Here is a 24,667-nt window from a genome sequence, read left to right as displayed (position 1 = left end):
AACAAACAAGTGAGATGTTAGAATGCTTTTATTTTTATTTTAGTAGACACTGAAAACTTACAATAGACAGCTGCTTGGGTTTGGAAGAGAATTGAACAAATATTTAAAATATAATTGGATCATGTTTGGCGCAGCCTTCAGGATCTCCATGTATTAACATGCTGTTTTTGCTCCTGGTGAAAATGTTTCCTCTTCAAATTAAATATTTTTAATGTTAGATTTAATTCAGAGTCAGCTGTTTAAATAAGAACAGAACATACACATCAGAACATACATCAGGTGAAATTCAAAATATAGTGACAGCTCTCCAAGTATGATTTAAATATTAAATAAAACAGTCCAGTAATGAAGATTAACTTTAATCTTAGCCAGAGGCGGTACCCTCCATGGGGAACGACGCTACAGGCCATCTCCCTGTGGCATTTTAACTTGTTGCCAAGCGTCTCAAGGATAACTGTTGCTGTGGTGTTGCAGGGACAATAATGCTGTATTCACTTTCAGAGGGTACTTCACATGGTCTTGGTAATCGACCGCTGAGGGAACCACAATCCTCTTTTTCAGGTGACCTGAATCTGACCTGAGGGATCTGCTGGAATACCACTGGGTTTAATTACAAGGTATCCCTGCCCCAGGCTCAGTAGGTATAGTGGCCAAACCATGATTGGAAAGTCTGTGGTTCGAATCCACTGAACACCCACCCTGAGTAAGGTCCTGCACCCCGGGCACTGGATTGGTGGCTGCCCACTGCTTCTCTGAGTGAATGGGTTAAATGCAGAGGAGTAATCAAAGTGATCGTGGCTCAAGAGTTGGGAGTCCGCCTTGTAATCGGAAGGTTGCCGGTTCAAGCCCCGGCTTGGACAGTCTCGGTTGTTGTATCCTTGGGCAAGACACTTCACCCGTTGCCTACTGGTGGCGCCAGTGTCCGGCAGCCTCGCCTCTGTCAGTGCGCCCCAGGGTGGCTGTGGCTACAATGTAGCTGCCATCACCAGTGTGTGAATGTGTGTGTGAATGGGTGGATGACTGGATGTGTAAAGCGCTTTGGGGTCCTTAGGGACTAGTAAAAGCGCTATATAAATACAGGCCATTTACCATGTATGCCCGTCTTGCACCCTCCTGCTGGATTGTCTGAGAGGTACCTTTGCACACCCTGCACCTGTCGTCTTACCTGGTGTGGCAGACCCCAGCCGGTATGGATCCTGTGCTGCCATGATCAGTGTCTCTGCGCCCCAGGGTGGCTGTGTGTGAATGGGTGGATGACTGGTTGTGTAAAGCACTTTGGGGTCCTTAGGGACTAGTGAAGCACTATACAAATACAGGCCATTTTATTTTTCCTATGGGGATTTATAAAGTGCACATTATGTTTACATTAAGTCACACCATCCACAGGATGGTAGGTTGTACCCCATCAAACATATTCACACCAGGACAGAGAGTAAGAATGTGGGAGAAATGGGGAGGGGGGCATCGTCATGTATATGAAAGAGTAGAAAAGGCTTGGTGTACTCCAGAGATGCACCCAAGAAGTACTTCATCATAAGAATAAAGACCTACATTGTTAAGAAAAACATGATTTTTTTCATATTCATGTAATTTATATATAGCATAAAAAAATAATATGGGCTATGTAGTCAAGCTAAGTGTACCTGCAAACATATGAGAGACCAGACAAAAAAATAAGGCATGAATACAATACAAACGTTGTTTTTTCTTTATTTTTTAAGTGTTTATTCACAGGTTTCTTAAGACTTTTGATAGAAGGGACAGTAGAGACCGATGGCCCTATAACAGTCCCAATAAAGGAGAAGAAGGAAACACTACAGCTGCTTTTCAATCAAGCTATCAGAAAAACATCAGCATGGGTGTTTGATAGTGGAAGCTGCAATCTTTAAAAAAATGTCTTAGCCCATTAGACCCATGTGCTTTTAAGGGCCCAGCCTAAGCAGCTCATCTATGGCTCTCACCCTTCTAAAGACTTTGTAGGTTACATTTTGTGAAACTAAGGGAGACAAAATATTTGCTGAGCTGACAGTGGAAGCACCGTCACTCATTGGTGTCATTATTGCATTTTTCTACACAGCGTTTTAATGCCAAGTTATTTTAATATTAATGTGACATCATGCTGAATGCAATATCATCTCACTGGGTCAGAGGTTGTTGGGAAATTGTCATGGGAACTTGGGTATTGATGGTGACTCGCTGTCTTGTTTGACACCGAATCATCCCTGTAATGGCTCTTCTGAACCTGCAAGAAAAGGCGATTTAAGTCCTTCTACACACCACCATCACTACACACTACAGACAGAAGTACACAGTATATAAAAATGTTAATGTGACACAGAAATATCCCACTTTATCCCACATATTGGTTTCTTATGCAAAAGTTTATTAGCACAGAAATATTAACTATTGTCATAGCATACTTAAGAGAGAACACTCACTTTTTGTTGGCAATGACGTAAATACAGGGATTATAAAAGGTGGAGGACTTGGCAAAGAGTGGAGCAATAATAGCCATTGGGGCAGGGATAGTCTTTGGGTCACTAAACGATGCCCACAGACACACCATGGAGTATGGAGACCAGGCAACCAGGAACATGACAATCATTACAATTGACATCTGTCAGCAACAAACAACAACAACATTATATAAAACATGCAAATTTACTCCATGTAGTATAAATTATGTATCCCATGTGGACCACAAACCACACGGGAGTCTATATTTTTCCTGAATTTCACGTTTATTATATAGAACTAAATTACTTTCCAATTTTGTAGAACACTGTGGTCTGAACTAAAGCTATAAATAACCATGGTAAAACATAATGGTTAGCCTACCAAACTCGGAAAAAGTGTCAACGGTAATGTTGTCATATTGAACAACATAGATCGGATATTTGTAAAAAAAAAAAAACTAATTTTGACCAGAACTATTCTTCTCTGTTTAAACATGCCTTTGATCAATACAGATGCATGTGGCATTAACAAACAAAGCCTAAAACTGTGGCTCAGTTTCACCTTGGTGACATCCATTTGATCAGACCAATCCATGTTAATGCAGTCCAGGCAGTTGCTTGCTTTGTATCTCCTGACAGTGACTGTCACACTGTAGTAGCAGTAAAACATGACACACAGAGGAACCACAAAGTTCACAGCAATCACTGCCATAGTATAAGAAATAAAAGACCTGGGAAAGAAAAACACAGATAGTTATAAAGCATTCTCATACCAAGACATGCTAGATTTGTTTTATCTCAGCTAAGCAATGACATATTAACATTTTAAACAGGGTTTTAAATCCTAAATATTCAAATTCCGTTATATTTAATGCAAACATGCTTACAATGTAAGTGAAAAAAATAAACAGTTCAGAGAAAAATTATTTGCCCCTTACTGATTATTTTTTGTGTCATGGTTCAGTTCAGTACTGTCACCTGTTGATGCAAAAGGTGAAAAAGGTAGGGCAGCCTACAGGTGACGAGAGCAAATGGTACAGCAGGCTGCATGATGATCATGATGCACGGTGTAAAGAACTTTTTGCTATATAAGGGAGCTAACGAGCATCATCCCTCATCTAAACCAAGTGAGTTCCACCCTGAGGAGGATTAACACCAACAGAGCTACAGGACCAGATAAGGAGGAAGGCAGGACTTTGAAGGCATGCACTGACCAACTGACAGGATTTTCCTGAAAAGGATGCATCAGAGGATGCCGTCGCATTAGCACTGTACTGAGCCCTGACCCACTTCGAACATTCCAGCTCTTATACTACGATGTTGGTTCTGAAGCCTTATAACCTGGGTGTGCCAACATCGCTGTGCCACTGGATCAGGGACTTCCTCTCGAACAGGCCTCAGATGATGAGAATAGAGAGCTGGACATCTTCCACACTGGTCTTGAACAGAGGCACACCACAGGGTTGTGTGCTCAGTCCGGCCTTATTCATTCTGTTCACTCACGATTGTTCTGCCATTAATTTCACTAACATAATCATTAAGTTTTTGGATGATACCACTGTGGTGGGTCTCATATCAGACAATGATGAGACTCACTATAGAGAGGAGATCCAACACCTGACACAGTGGTTCTTAGATAACAACAGCATCAAGGTCCTGGGTCTCCACATAACATCTAACCTGACCTGGTCGCTGAACACATCACACCTGGTGAAGAAAGCCCAACAAAGGCACTTCTTCCTCGGGGAGCTAAAATGGATCACACTCTCTTCTTGGCTGCTTGTGAATTTCTACAGAGCCACAATAGAAAGCACCTTCTGTCTTAGTATAACAGTATGGTATGGCAGTAGCACAGCACAAGACAGAAAAACTGGCCTGGGAGGTGAAAACAGCACAGGGGATTGTGGAAAGTCCACTCCCACATCTGGACTTGGTATATCAGAATCAGAATCAGAATCAGAATACTTTATTAATCCCTGGGGGAAATTATTTAACACCAACAGAGTTAAATAATATGCTGGATGAATCCAGAAGAAGGCCAGATGTATCGCTGCAGACACCACCCACTTTGGCAAAGGACTGTGTATACTGCTTTCTTCTCTGGAAAGCAGTACAGAAACATACAAACATGCACCACCAGACTGAGAGACAGCTTCTTCAACAGAGCTGTGAAATGCATTTAAATTCTGTCTGTGTTGGGCTGTCTATCATTCAAGCTCACGTCCTCTACCAGAGGCCTGGAGCTTGAGGGTCTTGCGCAGTGTTGCTGTTCCTAGAACTGCGCTCTTCTGGAGGGAGATGTTGGTAGTTGTTTCTAGGATCTGCTGGAGCCATTTGCCTAGCTTGGGGGTCACTGCATCGAGCACACTGATTACCACTGGGACCACTGTTACCTTCACCTTCCGCATCTTCTCAAGCTCTTCTCTGAGCCCTTGGTGCTTCTCCAGCTTCTCGTGTTTCTTCTTCCTGATGTTGGTGTCATTCGGTATTGCTACTTCTATCACTACAGCCGTCTTCCTCTGCTTGTCCACCACTACTATGTCTGGTTGGTTAGCCATCATCATTTTGCCCATCTGTATCAAGAAGTCCCACAGGATTTTAGCTCGGTCATTCTCAACCACTCTAGGGGGCATCTGCCATTTAGACCTCGGGACTTCCAGGCCATACTCAGCACAGATGTTTCTGTACACTATGTTGGCCACTTGGTTATGGCGTTCCATGTATGCCCTGCCTGCTGGCATCTTGTACCCTGCAGTTATGTCTCAGGGGCATCTTTACACAGCTTGCACCTGGAGTCTTGCCTGGTGTGATAGACCCCAGCCTCTATAGATCTTGTGCTCAGACCTTGTTCCTGTGCTGCCATGATTAGTGCCACTGCACTGACTTTCAATCCAGCTTTGTCCAGCCACCAGCAGAACTTCTCAATGTCTCCTCTATCTGCCGGTGGTACATACCGTGCAGGGGCCTATCCTTCCATGATCATTCCTCTTCTTCCAACTCTTTCTTGGGTTTCTGCTGCCTGAGGTATTCACTGAACATGCAGTCGGTTGGGGCCATCTTACTGGATTCATGGATGTTCGTTATCTCATCCTGGACTGTGGTGCTGACACTCACAGTCTCTGGCTTCCTTCTTTCCGCTTAGCGTACAGCCTCAGGGTGCTGGACTGGAACCATTCATGGTCAGGGCTTCCTGGTCCTGATGTCAGGGGCTACTATCTCCTCCTTTGGCTGGCTTATTATCCCAGCAGGGTACTTGATCACGATCAGGTGTTGATAGCCCGGATCTTGTTCTTACTGCTTAGCTGACTCCTTGGACTTGCCTGACCCTCTGCGGGTACTTGGTGGTTGCAACTTTCCTAGTGGCTCTTTGCGGTTCCCGTTTGCCTGTGGGATCCCCAGGTACTTGAAGCTGTCTGCAATGTTGCCTTCTGGTAGTTCCATCCCCTCAGTTCTGACTACCTTTCCTCTCTTTGTTATCATCCGACTACACTTCTCCAGTCCGAACGACATTCCTATGTCATTGCTGTATATCCTGGTGGTGTGGATCAGTGAATCAATGTCTAGTTCACTCTTGGCATACAGCTTGATGTCATCCATGTAGAGGAGGTGGCTGACAATTGCTCCATTCTGTAGTTGGTATCCATAGTCAGTCCTGTCACTGATTTCACTGAGAGGATTCAGGCCTAGGTAGAACAGCAGTGGGGACTGTTAAGATGAAAATATCTGAAGTGTCTCAATGCTTATATTAATAAGTGTCATATAATTATATAGTGTAGTATTGAATGGGCATGGCCCTGATAATAAAGGCATTAGACTACATGTCCTTTAGTGGAAGAATGTTGGAGACTCTCACCCACGTTTGTCTGCAGAAGCTGATAACATGGAACCATCTGCCAGTGGAAATTTACTAGAAGGGAGTAAGGCAAGGTCACAGCCTCGCCGAAGCTGAGAAAAGATGTTTTGCAGCTAATGGACAAAAGCCTCTGAGTACGCTATGCAACGTGACTACTTAATGCTTGTGTAACACTGTTGTTTAGACTAGAGTGGGATAGCCTGTAATAAAATTGTTAGGCATTTCGAGATTCGCAGCAGCGTGTCATGCAGGACGCATCTCCCTTCCGGAAGTGTAAAATGGTCTATTGAGCAGTGTGTTGTCTTCCATCAGATGGCTTTGAGGAATCACAAGAACTTGGTGAAGTGTTGATATTTAACAGGACAGAGCATCTCCTCGGTACATCCCGCACTTGAGGGCGACCTGTGCTATGGACTTGTAGTTGGCCTCTAGTGTTGTGTGCCACATCCCCATTGAGTTGCTGATCAAGGCTCTTAGGGTCCTGTTGACCTTGTACAATTGTGGGCACTTAAGGATCCAGGTGTGGGGCATCCAGTCAAAGGCCTTCTATTAATCAATCCAGGTTGGTCAGCCTAGTCTTGCACTCTCAGGCGACTGCTCTGTCTACCAGGGGCTGGGGTTTCGCTCCTCTGGTATTGTTTCCAACTCCTTTCTGTGCCCCACTCGTGTATTGAGCCATGTACTTATTCATCTTAGCCACTATGACACCTGACACGAGCTGTCTTGGACGGAACCGGTCCCTTCTGGGGGTCCTTGAGGATCAGGACTGCCCGGCCTTCTGTTAGCCATTCTGGGTGTCTCTCGTCAACTAGCAGCTGGTTCATTTGTGCTGCCAGGCGCTTGTGGAGTGCAGTCAGTTTCTTCAGCCAGTAGGCGTGAACCATGTCGGGGACTGGTGTTGTCCAACTCTTCATACTGGAGACCCTGTCTTGGATGTCTGCTACTGTGATGGTTACTGGACCCTACTCAGGGAGGTTGCTGTAGTCTGCCCTCAGATCCACTAGCTACTGAGCATTGCCATTATGGGTTGTGTCCTTCTCCCATATGCTCTTGCAGTATTGCTCCATCTCCAGTCTTGGTGGTGATGTTCTCATATTGTTCCTCTGCCACTGTGAGTACACCTTTGCTGGTTCTGTGGAGAACAGCAGGTTTATTCTCCTGCCTTCGATCTCCCTGGAGTATCTCTTCAAGTAGCTGGCCAAGGCTGTGAGTTTTTTCTTTCGCAGTTTCCAAGGCCTCAGGTATGTACAGCTTGCTGTACTTCTTCGGCACCTTCTTTGTTGCACCTTTCTGCAGCTTCAATAGTTGACTAACCTCCCTCCGTGCTACTTTGATCTTGGCCTCTAGTCTCCTTCTCCATGAAGGGTACTTTTAACTTGTAGCCAAGCTTCTCACTGAGCACTGCTCTTGAGCTACGGGGCGATCGTGGCTCAAGAGTTGGGCGTTCGCCTTGTAATCGGAAGGTTGCCGGTTCGAGCCCCGGCTCGGACAGTCTCGGTCGTTGTGTCCTTGGGCAAGACACTTCACCCGTTGCCTACTGGTGGTGGTCAGAGGGCCCGGTGGCGCCAGTGTCCGGCAGCCTCGCCTCTGTCAGTGCGCCCCAGGGTGGCTGTGGCTACAATGTAGCTGCCATCACCAGTGTGTGAATGTGTGTGTGAATGGGTGATGACTGGATATGTAAAGCGCTTTGGGGTCCTTAGGGACTAGTAAAGCGCTATATAAATACAGGCCATTTACCATTACTGCTGCCGTAATATAGATCATCTGGTTACTCTTGGTAATGGTGGCGGTAAGTATCTTCCGTAGTGCTGCATTTGCATCATCTAGTAGCTCTTCTGAGGGTACTTCACTTAATCTTGGTAACCGGCTACGGAGGATCCAGGTTTCAAGCTTTGCCATGATCATATCTTTCAGGTCAGTTCTTCTCGCACTCAAAGATCCTTCTTCTTGGTACCCAATCTCTGGTGTGGGTGATGATGATGACATTTCCTCCCTGACCTGTCGTCCTGGCTCCCCCTTGCCATAGCATGTGTGTTGTACCTCGTGAGAGTAGTCCCTTCTTCCGAATGTTGGAACACTGAGTTACTAGTTGTTTCGCTGTCAGCATATAGTTAGTGTCTGTTCCAAACATAACCATATTTGACTGATCTGGATAGGCCATGTGCCAGGCCAAGTTGGAATGCCTTTAAAACGGCGGTGGTGAGGCCCCTTCTGAAGAAGAGCAATTTGGATTGTAATGATTTTAATAACTACAGACCTGTATCCAACTTACCATTTTTAAGTAAAGTCTTAGAAAAACTTGTTTTTACTCAGATTACTGATTTTCTCAATGATAGACAGATCCTGGAGATATTCCAGTCTGGATTTAGGGTGAACCACAGCACAGAGACTGCTCTCCTAAAGGTTTTAAATGATCTTAGATGTAACTGGGACGCCCAAAAGCTCTCAGTCCTGGTGCTACTGGATCTAAGCGCAGCCTTTGATACAGTAGACCACGCTATTCTTTTAAACAGACTGAAACACATGGTGGGCCTCTCTGGTGCTGTACACAGCTGGTTCACTTCCTATCTCTCTGACAGATCTTTTATGGTGAGTATGGATACATGCTCCTCTAAGATCCATAAAATGACATGTGGTGTGCCTCAAGGGTCGGTTCTAGGCCCTGTACTTTTTAATTTGTATATGCTCCCTCTCGGCGGTGTCATCAGGAGGCATGGAGTGAACTTCCACAGTTACGCTGATGACACGCAGCTGTACATCTCCGTGTCTCCTGATGACACCAGACCAATGGATGCCCTTTTTAACTGTATCTTGGATATAAGATCTTGGATGGCAGAAAACTTTTTACAGCTTAACCAGGACAAAACTGAAGTTTTAATTGTCGGTCCTGAGGCTCAGAGAGAGAAACTCTTGTCTAAATTAGAGGCATTTTCACTATGTCCTTCGCTACAAGTGAAAAACCTGGGTGTTATTTTTGACTCTGAGCTTGGTTTTATCCCACATGTTAAACATGTAACCAAAATTGGATTTTATCATCTAAAAAATATAGCCAGAGTCCGCCCTATTCTCTCTCGGGCCAACACGGAGATGCTGATGCATGCTTTTATTACCAGTCGCATTGATTACTGTAATGCCCTGCTCTCTGGTCTTCCTAAGAAGAATATTTCAACTTTACAACTCTTGCAAAACTCGGCAGCTCGTGTGCTGACGAAGACCAGAGGGCGGGCCCACATTACACCGGTTTTAGAATCGCTGCACTGGCTCCCCGTGTGTTTCAGGATCGATTTTAAAGTTCTTTTATTGGTTTTTAAATGTCTTAATGGTCTTGGGCCTTCTTATCTCTCAGATCTGCTTTTACCATACGAACCCTCGCGGACCCTGAGGTCCTCTGGTACTGGCCTTTTGATTGTCCCTAAAGTCAGGACACATACTCACGGAGAGGCAGCTTTTCAGTGGTATGGTCCTCGTCTGTGGAACAGCCTGCCGGAGGAGCTCAGGGCCGCAGAGAACGTACATGTTTTTAAGAACAGGCTCAAGACCCACCTTTTTAATTTAGCTTTTACTTAGCGTTTATTTATTTTATGCTTATTTATTCTATCCTGTTATTCTATTATTAATTTAGGATTTACCTAATATTTGCTTGATTTTATTCTTATTCATTTTTTAATCTTCTTATTCTATTTATATTTATATTGTATCCTGTTCTTATTTATTTTATCATTTTACCCTATATATATCGTATTGCATCATATCTCCAGTGTTTCCTCGGAGGGCGCTCTCTGCACCGGGGCTGTGATTGACCGTGGCTGCTGGGTCTCTGGGGTCCTCTCAGCCTGGCTGGGGGGCTCCTTTGCCTCCCTCCTGCTGTGTGCCCAGCCTGGAGGCTGCGGTCTGTGACCGGCTCCCGGTGCAGACGGCTTCCTGTTATAGTGTTTCCTCACTTGGCTCATGCGAGTCCAGCCCAATTTTTACTCTTTTTACTCTTTAAGTGTGCGCGTGTGTGTATGTGTGTGTGGGTGGGGGTGGGGGGATATATGTGTATTGAGAGTGTGGGGAGTGAGTTGGAGGGTGGGGTGGGCTGCTTTTAACTATGTAAAGCACTTTGTGCTACATTTTCTTTGTATGAAAAGTGCTTTATAAATAAAGATTGATTGATTGATTGAATGCTGGAAAACCAAGCTGGAGCATTATTTAGGAGTGAGCCCTAGCACCATCTCCAAATTACAGGTCAAGTTCCATTTAAAGGGAAATGTCAGACAGGCCACAAAGTGGGCATCCCAAGAAGATGAGACCAAGAAAGACAGTTTCCTTAACCTGTCACCACTTAAAAGACAGCATACAGTCAATCTCCAGTCTCATGTGACGCCCAGGAGGCCTCTTCACAATCAGACCTGTTTATGCTGGTGCTGACAACATGTGTACTGTAAGCTGAACATGTGGAGAAACATCATGTTCAGTGGTACAGTTTTGGCCTACTGCGGCTGGACTGTAGGGTCAAAGTGTGCAGAGGACACAGAAAATGCTATGGTAATTGCTTAACCAAAAGGCTGAAAGCTTTTGTCGTTACTGGAGGCAATTTCAGTGGAGTGAGATCTTAAAATAAGATTCTGCAACCAGTGACAATCCCATATCTCCACAGTCTAGGACAAAACTGTAGTCTACAAGATGACAATGCTTGACCCAACAGAGTGCAGTTTAAGCCTCCAGAATTTGAGGCTAAAGATGATGGACCTGCCTGCAAGCCTGACCTGGGATTTCTGTCCTTGATCATTGCTGCACCCAATCATGCAGCAGAATATAGGCATTATGAGGGGGAAAATAGTGATAATTTCTATGTATACTATGTATCAGTGAATTTACGTGACCGCTACCACTTATCCAATATGGCAGACAGTTGTTGAGCAACGTCTGCATGGTGTTATGTGCAAAACCGCTATATAGTGTCAAATCACCAAAACATTACCTTTGCATCTTGTGATAGTAGAAACACCAATGGCTTTAATGGGGTAGACTGTTTGGACTATTGAAAAAAAAACCTGAGCTAATGGAGAGGCAAATATCTGTTCAAACTCTTTTTTAGTAGCTTTTTATCCAAAATATCAAGTACATTATCCCTTAAAGACTCACGCATCATTCTGTCTCCAGTTGATGGTACATGTAGCTCCAGTGGGGTCAGGGGCATAGCCAGCCCAGCCAACAATTGGCATGGAGCACCAGAACACAGCATTCAGCCATGCTGCCAGAATAAGAAGACTGTATGATCGTCCAGTCATTTTCTCACCTGGAGAGAGAAATGATGTATAGAAAAAATGAAGGTCAGGAAAGTGCGACAATAAAGTCATTTTGAATTTAATGAGCGATTGTAGTTAGCGCTACAATCGCTCCATAACTAAGAAAGTAAGCGCTTTTTTAGGCTGCAGATAGTTGAATAAATGTTTAATAGAGATTAGCAAACTGTTGATTTTTAAGTACAACCACAATTCCACAAAAGCTGGGATAGTGCATAAATATAAATAAATAAACAAAACCTTGCAGTTGTCCATTTTTCCTAGTTCTCACACATGAAGTTTGAAGACAGAATTTTCCCTAATATGTCCCACCCACTAACAGGAGCCATGATGAACAGATAATTTGTATTATTAACTTTACCTGTGAGTGGTCATAATGTCATTTCTAATAGTCCAATGTGGTGGTCCAATGTAGAATTCTAGCTGCTCAAGTATCCTGGCTCTTTGTTACATTTGTCATTTCACAAGGCACCAATCATAGCTTTGCATAAGGAGTAGCCAAATGCAGATTCTTAAGGCAACTGAATAATCTGACATGTACCTTTATTCAACTGGCAGAAGAGTCCAAAATCCTAATAACACGGTCCATACAGGAATCTAATAATGTGGGCAGGGAAGACACAGGGAGCAAAAACAGACACTTGAGGGCAATTAGAGAACATGAACACAACTGGGGTGAACAGGTGAACAGAAACTAGGTAATGAGACTAGGAGGAGCTATAATGAAATGCAAAGCACCACAGACACCAAAGTACCAAAATAAAACAACTAATACAAAGGTTGATATACACCTACACACACTAAGGGAAACACTGGAACTGAAACGTCACTATCTGCGCCTACATGCATATACTCTTGTTTTAAACAACAACAACAACAACAACAAAAACAAAAACCCGTCCAGCAGTTGTAGCAAACAGGGATTATGGTCTGAATGCTTTGTTGTGCCAAACACAGTTTCTTTCCCAAGAGGTGGGGGACACCCGCCCAACTCCCTGTATATCCTTTAAAGAGGAATGAAACACTAAACATATAAAAGCTAATTTACATCATGAGCCCTGCTCTCAAGAACTGACATAGATGCAACACTGTCTCTGAAGCTGGGTTTAAGAAATAAGAGCCAAAACAATTCAGACCTGTTGCACTGACTTCACGCCTGATGAAGACCATGGAGAGGATCATACTTCACCACCTTCACCCACTAGTCAGGAGAGACCTAGACCCACTGCAGTTTGCCTACCAGCTGAACATCAGGGTGGATGATGCTGCTGCATCGGGCCTTCTCTCATCTGGAGGGCACTAGGTGCACTGTGAGAGTCATGTTTTTTGATTTCTCCAGTGCCTTCAACACATACCGGCCCTCAGTGCTAATGGGGAAGCTGCAGGGAGAGTAGACCATCAGCTATCCTAGTGGATTATTGACTACCTGAGGCTGTGGGACTGTGTGTCTGAGGTGGTAGTCTGTAGCAAGGGGGCCCCACAAGGAACAGTGCTCGCCCCTTTCCTCATCACCCTGTACACTGCAGACTTCAGTTAACATTACAAGTAACGGCGTTACTAACAGCGTTACTTTTTTCAGTAACGAGTAATCTAACTAATTACCATTTCTATCGTTACAATGCCGTCGAACCCACCCACCACTTTAATCGCACTTTAGATCTCGTTCTGACATATTGGCATAGAAACTGAACAGTATTTCCTAAAACAAAAAACCCTCTTTTTCAGATCATTTCTTATTAACATTTAAATATACCACAACAGATTACAAAGCAGTGGTTAACACGAATATTAGAGTACATGTCTTTCTGAAAGTGCTGTAACTAAGCCATTCTAGTCACATAGAGGTCGATTATCTTGTTAATAGTATTACATCTTCACTGCATACAACTCTGGATATCCAAACTGAAAACGAAAACCTCAAATCAGAATTACTTAACTCTGTGGTATAACTCTTAAACGTGCACCAGTTCATAAGCTGAAGTTGTAAGATGAAACAATTCACTCATTTAGAAGATCTTTGTTTAGCCTGTAAGAATAGTTTGTTTTATAGGAAAAAAAGTTAAAAAAAAAAAAAAAGAAAGAAAAAAGACAGAGCTTTTCGCAAAGCAAGAACATCTCACTTTTCCTCACTTATTGAAAAAATAAAAACAACCCTAGGTTTCTTGTCAGCAGCCTGTAGCCAGGCTGACAAAAAGCCAGGGCTCTGCTGAAAAACTAGTTCATGCATTTATTTCTTCCAGGCTGGACGATTGTAATTCATTTTTTATCAGACTGTCTTAAAAACTCCTTTAAAAGCCTCCAGTTAACCTAAAATGCTGCAGCAACAGTACTGACAGGGACTACAAAGATGGAGCATATCTTTCCCATACTGGCTTCATTCATTGTCTCCCTGTTTACATTGTTAAGACTGTTTGGAAAAGTGCTATATAAATAAACTTGACCTTGACCCAAATACTGAATTGAATTAAACCCTCTGCGGTTTAGGGTATAATTGGCCATTTTTTTTAAATTACTTTTCATTTTACCCTTATATTTAATCATTAAAAATATTTATCTTGTCTGGTATGGCATCATTCTTTCCATTCTTCTTTTGTGACCTACAGTTATTTTAAAATTCAGACATAATAAATTAACACAATTGACCTACAAGCACACAAAACAAAAGAAACCATCAAATCTGAGTAGAAAACGTTTGATTTTGTTTCATTGTGTATACCACAAACAATTTTGGATTTAGAAAAGAGAAACATTTTGGCTTCTGGTTCCAAATCCTATATAACACTCCAACAGCATCCATAATCACTAAAGAGCAAATAGCTAACTCATTCAATTTAAACAGAGACATTAGACCAGGATGCCACTATTGCCATCTGCCCTATTGTTGCCATCAGTGAACAATAACTGATTATCGGTACAGCAAAAAAAAAATTACATAATCACAAAATCAGTTTGTATGCTGATGACATTCTTCTAATCCTAAAAACTCACTTTTGCCATTACACATTCTGATCACATCTTTGATAAGTTTTCTGGTAACTCAGTCAACTGGTCTGAGATTCTCCCTTGAATATATATGTGTGTGTGTGTGTGTGTGTGTGTGTGTGTGTGTGTGTGTGTGTGTGTGTGTGTGTGTGTGTGTGTGTGTGTTTGAAACGCTTTGGGTTTTTTTTCCCTGCTACATTTTATAAGAGGTCCCACCTTTTTTGAAATTTGGGTTGTACTTCCTCAAAACATCTTCAATGAGTCTGTATTTTGGTGAACTTACAAACGATTTATGAATAAAATAGAACAATTTAAAGCAGTGGTTAAAAGACAACAGAAGGAACATGAGATTAATCGCACATCACTTTGTGACCAGTATAACTGGTTGTGTGATGAATGATGGAATTAGATGACATGGTAACCCTTGATCATGAATATCTTCGTCAATTTTGTAACAGATAAAAAGGAGTATAACAATGTGGTCGGGTAAATTATATATGCAAATATTAGGCTCTCTAAGTGGGATACCTATATCTGGTCTGCAGATGGAAAGGTAACGATCAATGGCCACCACGGTCAGCAGGCCAATACTAGCCATGCCAAAGAATATGTTGAGAGCTGCATAGATCTGGAGACACAGAAACAAAGAAAAAGGCAGGTACTTAAATTCCTTCTTAACGAGAAGGCTATGATCATGGCCCTGTGCTTGAGGCAAGAATTGTTAGCATCCAAAAGATTAAAGCAAGAACCACGGTGCTAACATGTTGTGGTACGATGGCTTTTGGAATTCTGTTACTATGATTTAACAGAAACTTGTAGAAACTTGGAAAAGTTATAAAATTCAGATTTTTACACTGCTCTGACCAAATGTCCTTTCTCAGTCCTGGTCTGTGTTTGTTAAACATAGCAGTGAGGTATGTTGTCTGCAGTGGTGTATTACAGCCATGTCGGGGAAAGTTATTGTCTTGGTTCAAAGAAAAAAGCCACACAAATGCAGATGAGGGCTGTTAGTTTCCTCGCTTCTGTTAATACGTTCATAAAAAGGATTACCGTAATTGTCGGGCTATAAGCCGCTACTTTTTGCACAAGCTTTGAACCCTGCGGCTTTTAGTCAGGTGCGGCTTTTCTATGGATTGTCCGTGATTTTTGTCATATCGTAAGACGATTTGTTTTGTGTGTTCCGCTGTTGTACGGCACTACGTTGCCTGGCGGAAGGATCGGGGTTCAAGAGTGGTATGTTAGTCACATGTCCGTCCGCCAGGCAACGTAGTGCCGTACGAAGTAGCGCGAAAAACAAACTTCAAAGTAGCGGTACGCGTTCAGCGGGAGTCGTGGATGATGAGCGGCGATAAACTTGCAAGTTATGCCCAAAAAGCAAGTTATGCCCAACTCCACCGGTGGATTCTGACAGCGTGGAAAAGTGTGAAAACATCCACGATCACCAACGGATTTCTGAAGGGCTGGACTGCTGCATGATGGAGAGGAGGACACCGCCACGGCCCTTCTGAGGGTGTTCGACTCTGACACTGACAATGAGGATTTCTTTGGTTTTGAAAGTGACAACGAAGGAGAGAAGCGAGAGTGGATGACGAAGCCATCCTGAGCCTGTTTGTATCCGACACTGGAGAAGAGGACTTTGGTGGTTTTAGTGCGCAGGAAGAAGAGAAAGATGGTGGTGAATGACTGACTTTTCTTCTTGTTAAAGCTGTGTCACTGCACCTGAGCCTAAAAGGTAGTCCGAATCTATTTTTCTGGTGTGCTGTAGGCTACTGTTATGTACTACATGTGCAAATATGTACCCATAACTTGTTTTTCAAAATATTAATAAAAGTGATGTCTCCAAACAGCCATCTCTTTCCTGACAATTCCCTTTGTGCATATTCTCTTACATATGATAAGTCAACATTGAAACACCTGCGGCTTTTGGTCAGGTGCGGCTAATGTATGTACAAAACAGGATTTTCCCCTGATTTTAGCTTGTGCGGCTAATATTTAGGTGCGCTTTGTAGTCCGGGAAATACGGTACATGGCTCAACAATATTATGCCATGACAATGCTGTGAAAAAAATCTGCTAAAAGAGTGTGAATCAGCCTGGCCACAGATTTTGTAATAAGTAATTTAAGTGTCAAGGTCCCGGGTCATTTCATCAGTGTTTTGAGTTGGATTATCAACTTGTTTATTTCTTTGAAATTTCCTATTAGCAGTCTTGGATTTAGTTGGTTATGCTGCTGAGTTCTTGCCTTGTTGTTAGTTTCCCTTGGTGCTCACTCCTCCTCTCTCATTCTCTCCCTCGTTTTCTGTATCAAGTCAGCCTTGTCTCCATGTTCATTTGCCTGTTTCTCCAGTCATGTCGCTCCCTGTGTCTCTCGCACTCTCTCTGTGTCTCTTGCTCTTGGCCTTTCTTAGTTTAAGTCCAGTTGTGTTTCCCAGGTGTACCACTAACCCAGCAAAATCGAAGACTGTTTGTTTTGCTTCAGAGTCAGCCAGCATAAAAGATGTGTATCCTGTAGTTGACCCAGTAAACAAAGTAAAACAAAACAGAATTTTTGGGTTCTTGCAAGGGTCAACCATAACTTCATGTGATGTTACTGCGCTGGTGGATAATGAAATCTCATCTACTGTTAATCAAACTATACATGTTTTTAAACCAAACCCTGAACCAGTACAATGTGTATCTGGGTCTGCTCATGATTTGCCTTGATTTGAACCTGTTTGCAAAGTGGCAAAGTGCAAAGTGTGACACTAACTCTAGAGTTAGTGTCACTTCTGAGGACCCTGAAGGGGACCTCTTTGAAGACTGTTTGCTGTGAACCTGTGCAGAACTGGTTCTGTTGCACCCTCTGGGGCTCCCTCTAAAGACTGTGGTACCTCGTCTTTGCTTGTTTCTAAGACTGTTCTTCCACCTGTGACCTCGCGTAAGCCATATGCTCTGCCTGCTCCTGCTCCCAGTGTGGCTTGGACCCAGCTTTTCCCTGCACCCATCTCAGTTCCCAGTATTAAGATAGGTAGAGCTCGACCGGTCCCTGTCCCTGCTCCCAAGGTTCTGCCTTCAACCTTCATCTGCACCCATTCATGCACCTGGGTGTTGGTGACTGAGGCCCAGCCAATCCATGTTCTGGTTTCCAGGTGGTGACAGCTGGTGTCCAGCCATCACCTGCACCAGTCCTGGCTCCCAGGGTGATGCCAGCAAAGACCAGATGTATTATTGTAGGGTCTACCTTATAATATAACGCACCTTGAGGTGACTGTTGTTGTGATTTGAATAAATAAAATTGAACGGAATTGAATAGGCCACCTCTGCACCTGTAATAGTTCCTCAGGTGAGAGGAGCTGGCTTCTGGCAGGTTCCTGCGCCCATCCCTGATCCTAGGGTGAGGGCAGCCAGGATCTGTTTTCTGTATTAAGCCAGACAAATAAACATGGAGTCAAGACTATCTGTTTCCCCTGTCTTTCTCTCTGTGTCGCTCGCTCTCACTCTATCTTTAATTAGTCAGTCTGAGTCTTGGTGCTTCCTGTTTTATTTTGACAGCCTCTCGTGTGGATCGTGTTCGGTTTTGCTTCCCAGGTCTCGTCAGTGAGATTATGTCCAGCTGTGTTCCCCAGTTGTTTCCTCTCTGCCCCAATTCCCTCTTATGTATATATTGTCTGTATCTCCCTCTGTCCGTTGTCATGATTAGGGATGGTTAGCGTTTAGGTTTTATCCGATACCAGTACCAAACCGGTACTTTTGAAACAGTGCTGGTGCTTAAACAGTGCTCGAACCGGTGCTTAAAGAATGGAGAACACACACTTTGTCCAAAAACCTCTCATTAAGCTACTCACGCAGAGAAGAACGGCTGCTGCTGCCATCATCATCCGTCATCATTTCTGCTACACTGGCAGGGCTAGGGGCCAGGACTCTGCTCTTTGGGTTCTTGGAAGATGTTGCTAACTCCGGGTCCGATAACAGGCACCACACCCGCAGTAGATGTGCTCGGTGTGAGGTCTCGCAGCAAGCTATCAAATACTGTGCATTTCTTGGCTTTAAAAAAATGCTATGCGTTGCCAGGTGTTTCATCAGATTCAAGGTGTTACCTCCTTTGACAGTATCACCTTGAAGCACTTGTTGCTGCTGAGTTTGCATCTTTTGCTGTGAAGTACAGCCAGACTTTTTATTCTGTAGCTCTGCTCTAAAAGAACTACGTACCTGGGCCCGCCTACTATCCTTGGAAAGGTAAAATGATTGGCTAGAATCCAAAGTGTATGACATCTCAGGAAAAAAAAGCACCGAAATAAAGCACCGAAATGTGCGCTGCTTTTCGGTCTGGTTACTACCGTTTATGTCAGAACCGGTGCCATCATGGCACCGGATACCGGTACCCATCCCTAGTCATGATCTCCTTCTTGGTGTGTGTCACATTTGTTCAGGGCGTCCAGTGTTTGGATGCATAAGTATCTGTCCATTAAGTTTTTGGATTTAATTATTTGTACTTTCCAGCAATAAAGTTAAGTTCAGTCCAACCTGAGAGGCCTGCATTTGGGTCCTAACCTGCCTGCCACACACTGCGTTTCATGACAGTGAGATTGTGGAACACATTTTATAACTTTAAAAGACATTATGTAACAAAGAGGCTATTTCAGATTTGATCTTATAAACAGTGTTGGGAAGGTTACTTTTAAAATGTATTCCACTACAGATTACAGATTACATGCCCCAAAATGTATTTTGTAATGTATTCTGTTACGTTACTCAATGAGAGTAACATGTAGGGCTGCCATGATTAGTCGACTAGTCACGATTACGTCGACGACTAATTTAGTAGTCAATGTGTCGTTTGAAGCTTTGTAAGATCCCAAAAGACGCAGGAATAAGTAGCAGGATTTAAGAGTGTAATAACGGACTGAAACAGAAGATGGCAGCACTGCATGTACAAGGATGCCAGCTGCCGTTAAACCCCGAAGAAGAAGAAGCTGTGTCCCAGAATTCATAGCGCGGCCCAGCTCAGTTTCCAACAATGGCGGCAGCTAGTTAGTTTTAATATTACTCTTATTATTCTTTCTGGGTCACAAAATAAACGTTTAACATATTTTCAGGCGAGAATGTAGCTGTGTAAACCTCAAATATCTGCTCAGTTTATCAGGACACCAGCATATTTTCAAAAGCGCTCCGACGTTTTCGGAGACGTCTGTTACCCACTAGCTCGATAGCTAGCCGGGGGCTAGGCTCACTAGAGCCGTGAGAACACCGGACTCCCGGCAAATCGTTTTCAAACCCACCGCCGTCTTTCGCTACTCAGGTTAAACATGATATATGAGTCACTTAGATAACTTAAAATGTTATTGTTTGGCTTTTTTAGTATTTTATTTGTTCCTGAGTAAATCGGTTTGGCTGAGATTAAAGTTATAGTTTTTACACAGCTGAATAAACGTCAAGCAGACAGCTGATTATCAGAAGTGTGAGATGCTGGAGAATTTACTCCGGTGTCCTGTTATATTTTAGATAGCAAGGAGTTTATTAAACTTCACCGAAACAATCTGCAAATTTCATTAAAATTAATAAACTATCATCTTGTCTTTATTTTTAGTTAGCACATACCTTAAACACTTAAAGCTGTAAGCTAATGATAGTTATATAAGAGCAGATGCTGCTGGTGCAATAAGCTGTACGTTTTACGTCCAATGGATGATGATCTGATTAGTCGACTAATCGCAAAAATAATCGGTGACTAGTCGACTATCAAAATAATCGTTTGTGGCAGCCCTAATAACTTATTCTGAATACTTTGGATTACTTAATATATTATCATGCTTTTTACAACTACATGATGTACTATTGCTGTGTGATTTATTACTATTACTGAAGGTTACTCTCCATACCAACACCAACTAGATGTTTAAATCTTAATATAAATGAGTAACAGTAGGTGGACATTAGGTAAGGCTGCACTTTTTGCAGCGATCTCGTGTAGAAAACTATTCCGCGTATATAAAACAGGTCCGCGGCTCCGAACCGTAGTAAAGGGACCTCTGGCTAATACGTCGGGTTCGTGTCGGCTCGTAGCTGAAAACTAGCTTTACTTTGTTGTCTGGGTCAACTTTGCTAGCGAGAGACAGAGAGAGGCGTTGAAAGGCTGCTCCAACGGAGCTTATTGTTTCAGAGGAAAACAGAACACAGTGTACAGTCGAGTCTTAACAGCTTACTTACAGCTGGGCTCGTCAGGCTCTCTTCTTGGCTGCAGTGGTTATTATTATATTTACATGCTTCCAGCTCCCGTTTCTGCTCGATGACAGCTCGTACTTTTCCTTTTTCTCCCTCCCTCGCTCACAGACACATAACGGGTATGGCAGTCCATCCTCCCTGCAGCACGGACTACAGGCTACATGCTTTAGGGCGATGCCTGTAACACTCTGCCTGTTGCCTTCATATTAAATCATTTTTTGAATATTAATTTTTAAAAATATTTCTTCACGTCATTATGCGGACACAAATAGAGGTGACATGGGTTGCGAGATTGAGACAGGCATTAGAGCCTCTTATATGTGTTTTTGTTTCCACCGGGAATTACCAAAAATAGAGAGGCATAGGCTAACATATGAAACAGGAAAAGACCGCCGTGTAATCCATTTATTTCAACAAAGTAACTGTATTCTGAATACCACCTTTTTAAACGGTAACTGTAACGGAATACAGTTACTCATATTTTGTATTTTAAATACGTAACGGCGGTACATGTACTCCGTTACTCCCCAACACTGCTCATAAATACTCTCCACATATTGACACAGACATGGGTAAAAACTGCCTAGTTTATTTGCGACTGGGTTCACTAACAATGTTAACAAGTGCTAGATTTTTCTATAGCTGCAGTTGGTTGAACATAACCTAAACAACAAACAGCACAACCTGACAAAACTAGATGTGCATGTAGTGGAATTAGAGGCAGTCGTATTCTACACACCTGACAACCAGCATAGCCAAATTTCCAGCTGCCGTGGATGTCTGAAGCTGCAGACATGGGATAGCCAATACCAGCCACTCCAATGTCAGTAAAAGCCAAGTTGATTATTATGAAGTTGGTAGGTGTGCGAAGTTCCTTAAATTTTACAAACATCAATAGCACCACAATGTTGCTCGCTAAACTGATGACACCTGAGAAATTAAAAGAAAGACAGTGTTACAGTGTGAAAGTCAAACATGAAGTTTAAGATTAAGATACCCTATTTGTCACTGTAGTAGGATACAACGAAAATTTATTTGTTGGCTCTCTATTAAACAATGGCAAGGGATAAAAGTAGCTTTTAAAAAAGACAGAAATACAAACAAGAGCACTCAGAGAGTGCAACCCCCCAAGATTTAATACGAGATTTAATATCTTCATCCAAATAAAAGTCGACTGAGGAGAAAGTAAATAAAAGTGCTTTAGGTTCCAGTTGCTTTGTCTAAAGCTAAAAAGGATACTGTAATGTATTTAAATATGTCAACATAGGCAGTGTCAGACTGTATTCTCTGGGGCCTTCGATTCGATAAAACATAGCAAACTCATGTAGCATGTTTTCCAGCTGAAAGAAATTGCAGCAGAATTTTAATATTTATGAATATAAATGACAAAATAAATAGCATAATAGCAAATATTACTATATTTAATATTTTTAAAAATCCAACATACACCAGGCCTCTCCTGTTTGGGGCTCCAGGTTGATCGTCAAATATTCAGTTTTTTGTAAATGAGGGAAGTGGCCCTGAAGAAGCTTAAAGTCTTGGTCTTTTAGGAAATAAAGTCTCATATCATTCAAGAATGTAATCAAATCGTTTCTCGGTCAACTCAAGCCTAACATTAGTTGGACTAATGTTGGTTAATATTGAGCTGCCAGTTTATTGTCAGCTGTCTGGAGCCCGGAGGGGTCACATGTCTAATCTGCTGACAATAAGTAACTGGAACAGTGTTGTAAATAAATAATCGTGTTTGTGCACGCGTGATAGAGCCCAGACTTTAGTTTAGGAGATGATTAGTCATTATTATACATAGCATACTATTTCAAAAGGCTTTTTGTAGTCCATGTTTACAACAGTGTAGTTTTAAACTTATGGGATAATGTCATATTAATAGATGGCCTACTATAAGTGCAGTCCTTTTTTTATGGAGGTCAAGAAAAATCATCTATCAGTGTGGACAGGACTCGTATAGCAGCGCTTTTCTAGACTGTCTGAGCACTTTACAACAACTTGCCTCGTTCACACAAGCACTTTTTTCTGTGCTCTTTCTAACATTCACGCTGTTCATTACATTCAAACTGTAATGGATTTTTAAAGAGCAACTTGAGGTTAGTATCTTGCCCAAGGATACAACAGACTGGAGCAGACAGGGGGTCAAACCACCAACCTTTCAATTAGCAGGTGACATGCAAGGTATTTTTTTGACCATTCATCTGCAACCCAGCATAAAACGGAGCATTGTGCCAACATCCTATAACCTAGTATAGACTCTTATTTCGAAAATGAACCCAATATGGACTGGAGATGGTATGTGCATTAGCATCAGGGAGAAAGACAAAGATAGAATTAACTTTTGACTACAAGTCTTTGTTGATTTCACTTAAAACCTATAGTTTGATCTGTCCTGCAAATAGCAAATACAAAACAGACATACATGACACCCAGGAGGTTGGCATGATTCTAATCACCTAGGTGGCTGCTGCTAAGTGGTTACAATAGTGATTATCTCCAGTCATACGCTGAAGAATAAACACGACCAACACTCACAAGAATTTCTCTTTAAGCTTGTAAGGAGATGACCTTCCATAAAATAATATACATCAATCAAATTAAAATGTAAAAATTATATGAAAATAAGAACCAGCTGGTTAAAACTCAATAAATGCTGATATCCAAGTTTTGTCAAGAAACCACATTGCTTCGCTGGGCTTGGTTGGATGAATCCTATGACATCTCACTGGTAAAGAAAGAATATCAAAGACACATTTAGGATTTAACCATTAAAATTCAAATGATTATAACAGACTATTATCCCTCTTAACCACACAATGACTGCATTTACACAACTGCAAAACTGAAGAACATAACGCAGAGCAAACATGGCAAAACACAGCATAAGGGTTGTTCATTGTTACCTGCAGTGATGAGATATCCAGCCACAATGTTATGCTCCAGTTGGGTAAATGCACTCTTCCCCCCATAAGGTGCATCTTCATTTGAAATATTAACCCCAGAGTCCATCCCCATTTAGTGACCTTCTAGATAAAAACAAACAAACAAAAAATACCCGATTAAGGTAAAAACTAAAAAACTTAAAAATGATGGTGATCCTTAAAATTTAAACTGAAGAAAATTAGAAGAAGAATGCAGGCAGGGAGTTTTGTAAAATGCTGTCCTAACTAAAATCTGTATGATGCTATTGTGGAGAAGTGGTGGGTAAACCGTGAGGACTAGGGTTTATGGGATTATTGCATTCCACTGCTCCTCTGTCCCTGTTAGCAGGCAGCAATCTGCACGTAACATTGGTAACAAAGCTCTGTAAGAGAGGATTACCGCTCACATGGAGTGGCTGGCAAGTTATGTCGTCAATGAGCTTTGTCATTACAACACAGAATCGAAGACTGAAATACCTCAAACGGATGACTGGTCGTTTCACAGAGAATGCGTACAGTAGGAACAATAAAGTCTCGTTCAGTCTGGATTACATGTGCCTATGGGTTCACAAAGGCACATTGTGTGGCAACGTTTAGTTAACTAACTGTAACAGAAAGAGCCTTCAGGAAACTCCCATCAAACCATGAGGCCCTGCTTTGTAGAAGGAGTTTTCAATCAAATTATCCAAAAAATATTCAAACAGTAGTGGTGTTAAACACTGTTTTCATTTGGAGTGAGAGATCAGAAGACTTGTTGCTTTGAAGCAGGGACTCTATGTAGACAAAAGCCCTGTTTCTCTGTTCCATTGGTTGAAGCTATTGTTCCAGACACCGCTTTTAATTGGTGTTTTATTCTTTCAGTCCCAAAGATTTCCATTTTGTTGGGGTCCCTGAAGAAGTACCAGTGCAGGTCATTTACCTCCTTCTGTATCCCATACCATGGACCACTGAATGGGAGCAT

The 24,667-nt window shown here is 42.4% G+C and overlaps 1 protein-coding gene across 1 annotated transcript; it reads right to left on the bottom strand.

Annotated features, from left to right (window-relative positions):
* Positions 1-1,700: 1,700 nt before the first annotated feature.
* rrh (retinal pigment epithelium-derived rhodopsin homolog) lies at positions 1,701-24,103 on the bottom strand. The gene is made up of 7 exons (XM_014338873.2): positions 23,689-24,103; positions 21,519-21,709; positions 15,108-15,207; positions 11,437-11,590; positions 3,019-3,187; positions 2,439-2,617; positions 1,701-2,242 (listed from the first exon to the last, which is right to left on the bottom strand). Exons 1-7 carry the CDS (start codon positions 23,798-23,800, stop codon positions 2,137-2,139), a joined length of 1,011 nt encoding a protein of 336 aa, XP_014194359.1. The 5' UTR covers positions 23,801-24,103; the 3' UTR covers positions 1,701-2,136.
* Positions 24,104-24,667: the final 564 nt, after the last annotated feature.

The sequence above is a fragment of the Haplochromis burtoni genome, unplaced genomic scaffold, assembly GCF_018398535.1.
Source record: "Haplochromis burtoni strain Fernald_Lab_line unplaced genomic scaffold, NCSU_Asbu1 Contig_251, whole genome shotgun sequence".
NCBI classification, from domain to species: domain Eukaryota; kingdom Metazoa; phylum Chordata; class Actinopteri; order Cichliformes; family Cichlidae; genus Haplochromis; species Haplochromis burtoni.
The sequence above is the reverse complement of the archived record's forward strand: the minus strand, read 5'-3'. Positions and strand labels throughout refer to the sequence as shown.

What these genes read in the sequence shown, in the direction of transcription:
- rrh (XM_014338873.2), bottom strand. Translation starts at nt 23,800, where the DNA reads ATGGGGATGGACTCTGGGGTTAATATTTCAAATGAAGATGCACCTTAT. An exon ending in TGGATATCTCATCACTGCAG is followed by an intron (nt 21,710 to 23,688) that starts GTAACAATGAAC and finishes TTAATTTCTCAG; the next exon opens with GTGTCATCAGTTTAGCGAGC. An exon ending in TTGGCTATGCTGGTTGTCAG is followed by an intron (nt 15,208 to 21,518) that starts GTGTGTAGAATA and finishes CTGTGTCTCCAG; the next exon opens with ATCTATGCAGCTCTCAACAT.